At 40.6% G+C, this 13214-nt stretch overlaps 1 protein-coding gene across 7 annotated transcripts in view; it reads left to right on the forward strand.

Moving 5' to 3' along the window:
- Window positions 1-13214, forward strand: part of HELQ (helicase, POLQ like) — a 187628-nt gene that overhangs the window by 134219 nt on the left and 40195 nt on the right. For 6 of the 7 annotated variants that reach the window (XM_029599498.1, XM_029599489.1, XM_029599522.1 and 3 more), the window contains one exon: window positions 10899-11072. In XM_029599498.1, the coding sequence (XP_029455358.1) occupies window positions 10899-11072 (174 nt within the window). Of the gene's footprint in view, window positions 1-3917; window positions 3947-10898; window positions 11073-13214 lie in introns of all 7 variants that reach the window. The other variant, XR_003856394.1, reaches the window with a different exon arrangement.

Raw genomic sequence — 13214 nt, forward strand, 5'->3', positions numbered from 1 at the left:
ATTATTTGCAGACATAATGTTCACGTTAACTGATCTGGTGTGTTTGCTTGCTGAAGTAATGGTTGAATTGGAGGCTTTTAGCCAAGTCTCTCAGATTTTAAAGTAAACCTTGATAAATCTGAGAGATATAATTTTTATGTTCCTAAGGCCCAGGTAGCTCCCGTGAAGGGTCTCTTCTCCATGGGCCAAATCTAAGGTGAAATATTTAGAAATTTTTATAGGGGCTCTTCCTGAAAAATTTTCTCTGTTATCCCCCTTTATCGAGTGCTATTAGCTAGGACTTGAGCAGATGGTAGGGATGTAATCTTTCTTGGCTAGGCTGGATTACATCCATTAAGATGAACACTTTGCTCCGCTTCTGCTACTTATTCCAAACTTTGCCCATCCATATCTCCTGGACACAGCTCAAAGTTTGGCGAGAGAAGAATTTTTTTTTTTTTTTACTATGTCTGGCACCACAGACCTCCTTGCATGTCAAAAGCTGTAATGTTTCGATCCAAAATACGAGGCGGCTTGGGGGTCCCATTTTTATGCTGGTATTCAGCTCCACAATTATGTGCAGTGATGGAATGGCAGAGAACCACTGAGGCAAAGCATTGGGCGTTGTTAGAACAGTATTTTGCTGGCCCTTTACCTTTCAGTGATTTGCTCTGGCTATCTAAACGATTCTGGGGTCGTATGGTTACTCGCTCACCTGCAACTTTGAAAGTGTGGCTTCAGTGGAAAGAGCTTTTGGTGGGGAGGAGTAAGTATTTTTATTGCATGCCCATCTTCCACAACAAAGAATTCCAGCCAGGCCTATCGTCTGCTATTTTCCGGAGTTGGAAAGTGTTAGGAATTCTGAGACTGGAACATTTACAGGATGAGAGGGCAGTTTGCTCCTTTGCGCCCCTACAAGGAAGGTTTCAATGCTGAGGGATAGGTATGCTTATGCACAAATTAAACATTTTATAAAGCAAATCTTTATTAGGAAGGACCTTAATCTGGGTAGAACCTTTTTTAAGGTGCTGTGCGACTCGGCTAATAGAGTAAAGGGCTGCAAGACCTGAAGGAGAAATAGAGACACATGAAGATGTGGGAGCGCTTGACCTGGGGTGGTGGTGCTCACTGAAAACTGAATGGGATTTATCATTTTTGCAGTGAGGAAATCCTCTGTTTCTGTGCTCTTAATTGAAAATGGTTATAAAGTGCTATTTTGGTGGTACTTTACTCCAGACAACATTTGTAAAATGTATCCACAAGCAAATGGTCTGTGTTGGAAGGGTGCAGGAAAAAGGCACTCTTTTTTTTTTTCATATTTGGGATTGTTTGGTCATTCATGGTTTCTGGGCAGAGATTGTCTTGGATTGCCTTTGTTACTGGAGTAGTGGTGGTCTGCTCCCCTAAATGTGCATTAAGTTTACCAATTGCAAGTGTCCCGGATTTATTACAACCACTTATCCAACAGATTTTCATTGCGGCTCACTGCATGATAGCTTTTTGCTGGAAACAAACCTCTGTACCATCATTAGATGCCATTCAGTGTCATTTGGAACAGTCCTTCAATTTGTGCAAGCTTACTGCGATCAAATACAAGTATCTGGGCAGATTTAATAAGACTTGGTCTAAGTACATTTCCTGGAGAGACAAATTGGGTTGAAAAGTGTATTTTAACCTCCCACTGTTCTTTGAGAGAACTTTTTAGTGGGATGGGGGGGAGGTAAAGGGGTTTCTCTATTTGAAGACATATTGTATAATAATGTATTCTTATGTGTTATTGTATGAGCAGTTGGATGTTCAGATGCTGTTTAACAAATAATTTAAAAAATGTAATTAGAAAAAAGAGACTAAAGAGGGCCATGTGCTCAGAACCAGGGTAGATGAGCCCAGACTTCAACAAACCTGTCACAGTTCAAACTGATATCTAAGAGGTAGGCTTAGGAGCAGTCCTAGCCCAGGGAAATGATGGTCAAGAATACCCAGTGTCCTTCATAGCTGAAAGCTAATGCCGAGGGAAAAAATTACTGTACCATAGAGAAGGAAGCATTAGTGATTAAGTTGAGCCTTGGAGGCTTTCTGTTACTATCTGCTAAAAACATAAGAACATAAAAAGTGACACAGTATGGCAAGATCAAGGGTCCATCAAGACCAGCATCCTGTTTCCAGCAGTGGCCAATCCAGGTTACAAGAACCTGGCAAGTACCCAAACATTAAATAGATTCCATGCTACTAATGCCAGTAAAGCATGGCTATTCCCCAAGACAACTTGATTAATAGCATTTTATGGACTTTTCCTCCAGGAGCTTACCCAAACCTTTTATAAACCCAGCTATACTAACTACCTTAACCACATACTCCAGCAACAAATTTCAGCGCTTAAGTGTGCATTGAGAGAATTGTTTCCCCAATTTGTTTTAAATGTGCTACTTGCTGACTTCATGGAGTGCCTCCTAGTCTTTCTATTATTTGAAAGAGTAAATAACTGATTCAAATTTACCTGTTCTAGTCTTCTTATGGTTTATAGACTTCTATCATATTCCACCTCAGCCGTCTCTTCTGCAAGCTGAATAGCCCTAATCTCTTTAGCCCTTCCTAATAGGGGAGGCATTTCATCCCCTTTATCATTTGGTTGCCCTTCTCTGTACCTTCTCCAGTGCAACTATCTTTTTTGAGATGCAGCGACTGGAATTGTGCACAATGGGCCGGATTTTAAAAGGGTTACGCGCATAAGTTATGCGCGTAACCCTCTTAAAAAGCCCCTGCGCGCGCCGAGCCTATTTTGTATAGGCTTGGCGGCGCGCGCAAGCCCCGGGATGTGCATAAGTCCCGGGGCTTTGCAAAGGGGGCGTTTCGGGTGGGCGGCGCGAATTTCGGGGCGGGGCAGGAGGCATGTCGGGGGTGTGACGCCGGCCCGGGGGCGTGGTCGAGGCTACGCGCATATCTTATAAAATCCAGCGTACTTTTGTTCGCGCGTGCGCTGTTTTTTACAATGTATCCCAATATGCTGCAGTCTCACCATGGAGTGATACAGAGGCATTATGATATTCTCTGTTTTATTCACCATTCCCTTCCTCATAATTCCTAAAATAGTTTTTTTTGACCCCTGCAGAGCACTGTGCTGACTGTTTCAATGTTTTATCCACTATGATGCCTATATCTCTTTCCTGGGCGGTAACTCCTAATTTGGAACCTAACATTGTGTCACTACAGCATGGGTTATTTTACTCTACATGCATTGCCTTGCACTTGTCCATATTAAATTTCATCTGCCATTTGGACACTCAATCTTCCAATCTTGCAAGGTCCTGCTCTAATTTATCACAATCTGCATGTGATTTAACTACTCTGAATAATTTTGTGTCATCTGCAGATTGATCACCTCACTCATCTTATCCCTTTCCAGATCTCTTATAAATATATTGAAAACCACTAGTCCAAGTACAGATTCCTGAGGTACCCCACTGTTTATTTTTTTCCAGTGAGAAAACTGACCATTTAATCTTATTCTTTCCTGCCTTTTAACCAATTTGCAATCCATGAAAGGATATATCCTTCTATCCCAGGACTTTGTCAAACACCTTCTGAAAATCCAATTACACCACATCTACCAGTTCACGTTTATCCACATGTTTATTAACCCCTTCAAAATAAAATGTAGATTTGTGAGGCAAGACTTCCCTTGGGTAAATCCATGGTGACTGTGTTCCATGTCTTTCTATATGTTCTGTGATTTTGTTCTTTAGAATAGTTTCCATTATTTTTCCTGGCACTGAAGTCGGGCTCAATGGTCTATAGTTTCCCAGATCAGCCCTGGAGACCTTTTTAAATATCGGGGTTACATTGGCCACTCTCCAGTCTTCAGGTACAGTGGATGATTCTAATGATAGGTTACAAATTTTTACTAATAGATCTGAAATTTTATTTTTGAATTCTTTCAGAACCCTGGGATGTACACCATCCGGTCCAGGTAATTTGCTGTTCTTTAATTTATCAATCTGACTTACTACATCTTCCAGGTTCACTGTGATTTGGTTCAGTTCATCTGAATAATCACTCTTGAAAACTGTCTCCGGACCCAGTATCTCCCCAACAAGCTCATTAGTAAACACGGAAGAAAAGAATTTATTTAGTCTTTCTGCGATGGCCTTATGTTCCCTAAAAGCCCTTTTAACCCTTCAATCATCTAATGGTCCAACTGATTCCCTCACAGGATTCTTGCTTCAAATATATTTAATTGCTATGATGCCAGTTCACTCTGACAGGCCACCTACCCCTTATCTAGATTTCCTGAAACAAAGAAAGTAACAGGATAGTTATGAGATGATTCTTGGCCCTCCAGTCCTTCAACTTTAGGGTCCATCAAGCTTTGAAAAGAAACACCAGCGCTGATTTCCTTTCCCAGGAGGTGTCCCTTCTTCAGGCAGGTGCTCAGCCCAAGAAGATTGAACTGAGTGGGGGAGGGTGCGTAACAAAGGAATCAATAAAGAGCCACATTCTGTCTTAAGGGACCAGCTCCAAGTATCTAGCCTGATCCAATTTAAGACAGAGAATGGAAAAGAATTCTGCTTTCAGGGCTGTTCCCTTGGTAGGAGGATAAGTAGACAAACCTCAGAGGAAACAGAGATACCGTGGAAGAAGAGCAAAGCCCAGGATACACCAGTACAACTTATCTATGAGTTTTGTAAATACCTGTAAGTTGTGAATGTTACTTGCCAAACTCCTGAAATAAGTAGCCCTTTTTTGCTTGTTTGTTTTTTCATTGTATAAAAAATAGTTTTTATGGGCAAAGACTGCCAGAATCCAGCATCATCTGTCCTTTGGCACATCCCCTAAACCCAGACCACTCTCAGGTTACCACATGGCCTCATAATATATATAAAACACTTAACTCAATACCAATAAAATCAGAACACCCATCATCATTCAGCTCTAAAACTCACCCATCATATTCCTCCCAATTTCATTCAACTTGAAAATCTTCTCGTTCTCTTCCCAGAACATCAGGCTCTGAAATCTCCTATTTAATCAGAATCTTACTCCTCCTCCTCACTCTTTTATATTAACCAAATTCCCTAGAAAAGAGCCATGTCTTCAGCTTAAATATCAGGTAATTTAGTTCCTCTTATAAAAAACTGAATGAACGTTTTCTAGTAGATGCAAGCTTCACCTCAATGACTCGGCAAAGACAGCAAAGCTTGTTTGGATGACCTAAATGGAATATAATCGGGCAATAATTTAGCTAAATATGTTGGCTTCCCCTGTGCAATGGTTTTAACATAGTGCAGAGAGCTTTGAAAATAATCTGGCTGCTAGCTGGTAACCAGTGTATGCTCATTAGTAAAGGACTGATGCTTTCTTCAACAGTATCCTTGCAACTGTATTTTGAAGAATCTGGAGTCTTCTGAAAATCTTTTTGAGGAGACCTTGATATAGGATGTTGCAATCGCCCAATCTGAAAGTAACTGTTCAGTGAATAATTGTTACAAGGTATTTATACTGAAATAGGAACGCAAATAACTAATCAAGCAAAGACTATTAAATATTCCCCATACCATAGCACTAATCTGCTTTTCTAGAGAAAATCTCTAGCAGCACCTCCAAGTTCTTCACCAAAGCTTTAGGCTGAAGTTCAGTCCGCTGAATACAGGTGAAAATCTCCAGTGACCACCTCTCTCTGATTAGCCACATTTTGTCAAGATTCAATTTGGTCATTGCAGCTAAGCAGTTATTTCAAGAGGAATGAAGGAAATGAGAACTTTGGCCTGAGCTTTCAAGGCCCAGAGAGCTGGCAAGTGCGCTGAATAAGGATGCAGGAGATCTCATAGGCAGAGTCAGAATTTCTTTTCAGAGAATAATGGCAGAACACCATCCTGATCTCCATTGCATCCCTGCTCTTAAGCACCTCAGCATGGTTGTGCAGGCTGGAAGAGGCTATTCCTTGGACACAGGATTCCTGAGAGCTATTGTGGCTTCTCCCTGCTCAGTCTAGGAGGAGCTTGGGTACATCCCACTATTCTGGAATGGATAATAAGGAAGCTGAAATTTAAATTTACTTATTAATTTCCTTTCCTTTAGTCTTGCTAAACTAGTCTAGAACCAATCCAGGGAAGCCATGGTGATCAAGGATTCTCAGTCTGAGTTCAGAAAATATAACAGCGAGTACATTGTTGCACCCTCTGAAGTAGTAGACCTAATCACGATTTTGGTGTAGGGATTATATAGTTCCTATGTTAATGACCCCAAGTTGTTGAACAATTTCAGGAAGAAAGTGTTTGAGTACAATGATCAATGCCCTCATTGCAACTGAACTGTATGTAGAGCAATATTTACATGACTGCATCAATGAGATGAAGTATCTGGTAGCATCTCTGGACAGGGAGTAGCAAGGTTATCAGGCTCTTCTGGATGCGAAAGAGTGCAAGCTCCATCTCATCTAGTTCAGTATATGAGTCATTTGACACTCCAAGATCCTCTCGGCTATTGGGACATGCTGGATGGCCTGATTGAGAGCCAGAAGTCTGTGCTAGAGCATTCATGACAAGTTGGCTGACCTTCCTAGTTCCAGGGATAGTCTTTTTGGGGATAGTCAGGGAAAGTGAGACTCAAATTAAGGAGCAGCATGCAGCCATTCAGTCCTTGGCTGGAGCCAAACAGCCCACATTACAGAAGCAGATAAGTACTGAATTTGAGAAGCGCATACGTCATAAGGGAGTTGGGTTGACCGCCAGGGAGAGTGAAAATCAAGAATTAGAAACTAAAATGAATAAGAATAAATAAAGGTGTTGGAGAAAAATATAAACAATACAGAAAAATTTGGCTTGAGAATAAAGACAGCAGCCATAAAAAGGTATAATCACATGGTGGTTATTACATATATATGGCTACCGCACATTACCACACATCAAAGAGTTCCCTAGAAGTGGTTATTAATATTTTAAGACGGGGAACTGAGGTTTTGGTTTTTGGTAGGTTTCACTGGTTTGAAGCCTGATACATTCTGCCCTTGGATAGTTACCAGATGTTTCAGCGCTCAGTACTAGTTTGTAACTTTGAAACTTACAGACTCAAGAAAGGGAGGGCTATGAGGGAATCTGTGGATAAAGAAGGGAGAACTGTGTGAAGGGGGAGAACTATGGGCAAAGGAGGGCCATGGGGGAATGTGTGAAAGGGAAGTAGGGAGGGTGCCTGCCTGTGTGCATGCTGACCTTGTAAGCATGAAGCAAAACTGTTTCTTAGTGACACAAAAGTATATGCAATAAATCATAACTAAATGACAGTATTTTTCTCTCAGAAAAGACAGAAAATAACACGCTAATACAAAAGGATAGATTTCTTGGAAGAGAGAGCATTTCTTCCATCAGATTGGGCCTTTTGTCTTCAGACACTGATCCAGAACTTCCTGAAACAAGATCACATCCTGGCCAAATCCTGATTATCCTCTTACATATGGCAGTAGTAGTGTATGTGGTCCAATGGGGATACACTCTCGGTGGAATCAACTGTTTCAGCCTTTGTCACATGCAATAAGAGTAACCACAGAGATGGAAACATCCTTCCATTGATGGCTAGATCCAAAGGTCCTAGAGATAAGTACCCTTCTTCGAGTTTTACGTCTTCAGGTAACACTGCTTCCTGACACATCCATCAGGGAGTGGGGTGCATACACAGGCTCCTTCCGAACTCAGGGGATTTGGTCGGCAACAGAACACCTGTTCTAGATCAGCCTCTTAGAGCTACGAGCCGTTCAACATGTGTTGAGAGTTTTCTTGCCTTTCCTTCATGGAAAGAGAATTCTGATTCAAATTGACAACCAAATGGCAATGTTCTGCATCACAAAAATCAAGGGGGCACGGGATCTTGTACCCTCTGCCAGGAATCTCTGAAAATTTGGGAATGGGCCTTCAGTCACAGATTTTTTTTTCAAACAACTAACCTTCCCTGGAATCTTCATCATATTGATGGATCACTTCAGCAAGATTTTTCACACCCATCTGTAGTCCCTGGACCAGGGCACAGCAGACAAACAAATAGTAACATAGTAATGACGGCAGAAAAGGACCAAATGGTCCAGTCTACTGAGCAAGCTTCTCATGGTAATATCTACCGTGCTGTGTAGGTCATCCCAGATTTCTCTTAAAGGTAGTTCATGCAGTTACCCCCAATCCTTATGATAAGGGAAGAAATATTTACAATCAAAAACCAAGCAACTCTCAAACCCATAAAAAAATTACCTCTAGCAATATTTTTATTGGGTGAGGAGCCTTCCAGAAAATTTATGGTAATGCTGACTTGCTTTGCTTTTGGACTTGGCCGTAGAAGCAGTCCTTTGCTTTTTCCCTTATGTCTGCATATCAGTACCCCCAGACTGTAAAAGTCTGGGCCCGTGTTGGTTGCGGTCTGAATCCATTCTGCCCCTATTTTCCCCCTCTGTGGGATTGCCCATCAGTCTACTTGTTTGTGTTAATAGGAAAATCAACAAATTTTGCTCCATTCTTCAAAGCAAGTTTAGCTCCAGTCCAAATGCTTTTCTGCTCAAGTGGGATGCAGATCTGTATCTTTCCTACACTTCCACTGGTGGCAAGGATAATACAGAAGGTACTCAAAAACTGGGCATATTTTATCCTTCTTGGTCCAGGCAAGTGTGGTTCTTTTATGTCATCAAGCAGGCTATGTGTCCATCCTCTAGTCCCTCAAGAGGTGAGTCATCTGTAGAGACGAGTCTATCCTCCTTCCCCTCAGGGGCGGATTGGCCTATCGGGGCATCGCGGCCTATTGGGGCATCGCAGCTGCAACAGAGCCACGCTTGGCAGACCACGGGGTATTTTCTGGGCCGGTTTGGGGGGAAAATCCCCGGGGCGATCTTTACCCGGAATCCGCCCCTGCTTCCACTTGATGGCATGGATTTTGAGCACTGGATAATCTCTTCATTTTCACTGTCTAAAGAGATTAGGAAATTGTGGTGTTGGCCAGGAAGCTAACTACTAGAAGCATATACAATTTTAATGGAAGTGTTTTTCATCTTGGTGTCAGGCAGGTTCCCTAAACCGGTTTGCCCCGTGCTCCAAAAGATCTGCTTCAGTACTTGCTCTCGCTCTTCTCTTCAGACCCTAGTATGTCATCTGTCAAAGTACTTCTGCATACCATTGCTGCTTATTACCCTCAAGTGGATGGAAAGTCTATCGCTAATCATTCTCTGAGATTGCGGTTTACGAAGAGTTTGTGGCATATGAGACCTCCAGTTGCGAAGCCACCAGTGACATGTCATCTTGGCATAACTGATGAAACCTTACTATGAGTTGGAATCCACTTCCTTAAAGTTTCTTACATGGAAAGTGGTATTCCTAGTCTCTATCACTTCAGCTAAAAGAGTCAGTGAGTTACAGCCATTGGTTTATTTTCCATGCCTATAGTTTTTACACAATACAATGGTGCTCCGCGCTCTTCCGAAGTTTTTGCCTAAAGTGGTTTTTGCATTTCATTTGAATCAAGCCATTGTTTTTTCTACGTTCTTTCCAAGACCTCATGCACATAAAGAAGAGAAGGCCCTCCATTCACTGGACTGTAGAGCCTAAGTCTTTTATCTGAAAAGAGCTTACCCACATGGTTGGACTTCTCAACTTTTCATCTTAGACTGTCCTAACAGATTGGGAGTAGTTGTTGCCAAACACATGTTGTGCACCTGGCTAACAGGCTGTATTGCACATTGCTATGTTCTGGCTGGCCTTCAGATCACAGATTGTCAAGGTTATCAAGTAAGATCCATGGCTACCTTCGTGGCTCACCTAAGAGCCATTTCAATTGAAGACATTTGCAAAGTTGCAACTTGGTTGTCATTTCACACATTCACTTCCCACTGCTGTCTGGACAATCCCTCCAGAAGTGACCGTTTTTGGCAAGCAGCTTTTCACAGCCTGTTCACTATAGGGGTCTAGGTTGCTTATTCGGTGAGTGCTCTGCCATGCAACAATCAGCATGGGACTCCCCATGCTGATTCAGCTCTGTTGCTTGAGAAAGCAAGCTTGTTTACCTTAAATGGGTTTCTCTATAGATGACAGAATTGCTTAATACCTGCCTGCCTCCTTGGAGAGTTGACTACATAGCTTAAAGCTAAGTTCTACAAACAACTGAGGAGCTCATGAAGCAGCACATGTGTGGGATCTGCCTTCCACAGTAGTAAAACTTTACTGAACTAGAGAGATGGATCCGTTCGGCACCATCAGATGTCACCCACATCATATGGCTAGTTCATCCTGCTGACTATGGAGAGCCCAGTTTACGGTAAGCAAATTTGCTTTTCATACAACTCTCAGCTTGATAGTTCCCACTTACATGGCTGGCCCACAGAGAGAGCTTATCTGTAACAGGTGTTCTTTGTAGACAGCAAGACACAGCAGCAGCTATGCGGGCCCACCTGCACGTGCTCAGAAAACCTCGTATGTTCTGTCTCTGTATTGTTAGGTGACATCACCCTTTCGAGTGGTTGGTTTGTCTTACTGTTTATGGAGAACACCTGTTAAAGGTGCAAGCAGTTATGCTTTATTCTATTTTCTGAAAGTGTTCTTTATGTGGCATTTATTATCAAGCAAAAAACCCTGCTATGATAGGAAATAATCATTTGAAAATAGTGATTGAATTTGTTTCTTTAGACAAATGGAAACAGTATTTTGGAATAATAAAACCTCTTCTTTCCTCAGACTCTGAGAAGTAGTGTTAAGATGCTAGCATTTATAGCATAATCTAATCATAACATAATATCGCAACATAAGGTTTTGGACTAAATGAAATTAATATTTGTTTTCCATAAGCATAAAATGGAAGAAACCCTTCAAATACAACTCGCCCATAGTGCATACAATTAGTATGGCAATATTTTCTCCATTGCTTTGTTGTAATGATTCAAATGTTTGCTGTGTTTCTAGGGTGTCGACAGTGGAATTGTTAGCAGACTGTATCTTGCCTTTGTTCTTTACGCCCTACTACAAGACACTAATATATGGAATGTATCAGAGAAATTTATTTTATCCCGAGGATATGTACAGAACCTGCTCACCTCTGCAGCCTCTTTTTCATCCTGTGTGCTGCACTTCTGTGAGGTAGGATGAATTACAATACATCTAAACTGCTCACAATTAAATGAATATCGTAAAGGAAGTAGATAGGCCTAGAGACGCAAAGATTTTTTTATTTTTTTTTAATCTCTAGCTAGTGTTTTCCAATCCTTCCCAAGTTTGTAGAATCTGAAAGTTGTTGTCATCTGAAAGGCATTCACATGAGCTTCTAGAGCTATGCTTGAAATGTTTAGAATTTTTGCTGGAGATATTCTGATTTTACTCCTGACTCATGGATTACAAGGTATCTTAAATGCTGGAGCCTCTAGGAAAATGCAAATATAAGGGCAAAAAATGCTGACTTTTGGGAAGACATGCTTTTTTTCATTTCTGGAGAACTGTTTTCCCTCCAGTTTATGCCACGAAAATGACCTTTTTTCTAGATTTTCTTTAACATATTTTCTCTCTGCAAAATGTACCATCAGAGCAGATTCTGTTAACAGTACTAAACATTACATATTTAATAGGGATAGTTGTTCCTGTATGGTCTTGTGATACACAAAAGCTCATTTGGGGCTGCTCCTATGGCTTGGCTTAGGGGAAAAAACTTGTTAAAGCTCCGCCATATACTGGAGGACCAGGAGCAAAGTAGCAATATCACAATTCATTATCATTGCTGATTATGTGAGTGTTTAACAATAGCAGGGGAGTTAAACATGAATATACAAGAAAGAGATGAGGGCAGGAGGAGGGAGGGCACAGTTAAATAGTAAAGTGGTGCCTATATCTCTTGGGGCAGGCTCAGGGAATAACCAAAGTTGCAGAGTTGGGGAGGGGAATGCAGAAAATTCAAGGAGAAGGAAGGAAAAACTGAAAGAGACAGACACAATGGGACAGACACAGTAGAGGGTTGGATAGGAGGAAAATGAAAAAAATAAGAGACATGAATATAGGAGGAAGACTTGAGAATGGAATGGTGGTAATGGAAAGCCCAAGGTGGGGAAGAGAGCCCAAGGTTCAGAGGGGTTGGACACGCATTTTCAACGTGCTATTACCCCTTACTGAATAAAGGGTAAAGCTAGCGCGTCAAAAACGTGCATCCAATCATGGGTTAACAGTGCGCTCCGCTGGAGCGCACTGTACTGTATCGGTCTGTCTGTTAGTAGTTTTGCCCAGAGCAAAACTGAAGCAGTTACAGAAATACATCCTAATGCAAATTAATTCAGTTTTTAGAAAGCAAGCAAGGAAGAGTGGATTATGTATGCAGACATGCGCACCCATACATACAGCTACAGTTGAAAAATTTCAGATTGGGTGCTTGTGTGTCCCTGGGCTGAGTTGTCTGTGTAAGAGTAACAGGCTGTGTGGGTGGGGATTTGAAGAGCATGTGCCTTCCATTCAGGCCGATACAGTACAGTGCGACGGTACGCACTGTTAGCCGGTATTTGAACGCGCGTTTTGGACGTGCTAGCTTTACCCCTTATTCAGTAAGGTATGGAGAGCAGGAGATTTTTTAATCCTTATTAGTTTTAATTACTAGGTGTAATTTGATGTTTCTATTGTTTTGAAATATTTTAAAGATTGGGAAATATTAGAACCAATTTATGCAAGTTTTTTTAAATTGTATGTTTGGCTGTATTTATTTTTTCTAATTAATATTTTTATTGAAATTTTCATAATATACAAATATAAATTCAATTAAACAATAACAATTTTATTTAAACATTTACAATTAAAATATAATTTGTAATTCTTTCTCAATTATTAATTCTCCCAACTATTATTCCCCTTTTATTACTAATTCCACCCAACTATTTCCCCCCTTTATTACTAAATCCTCCCAACTACTTTCCTTAAATACTTTTCCTTATGTTTATAATAAAAAATTGGTTCTAAATAAATAACATCAATATATTTTTCTATTCTAAACAATATATTAATTATTATAAACATTCTCCTTTAAATATATTTAAGTAATACATAACAAAACATTTTTCCATAATTGGAAATATTTTTTAAGTTTTATTTTTTGATGAGGATTTTGAATATCTTTTCTTCTTTGAATTTCATATAATGCAGTATGGTGTAATAATTTTATCCATGTTTCATATAATGGCACTTCTTCTTTCCAAGACATTAATATATTTATTTTAGCCAATAAAAGTGATAAACATAAACATTTTTTTC

Source organism: Rhinatrema bivittatum, chromosome 1 (assembly GCF_901001135.1).
Source record: "Rhinatrema bivittatum chromosome 1, aRhiBiv1.1, whole genome shotgun sequence".
Lineage (NCBI taxonomy): Eukaryota > Metazoa > Chordata > Amphibia > Gymnophiona > Rhinatrematidae > Rhinatrema > Rhinatrema bivittatum.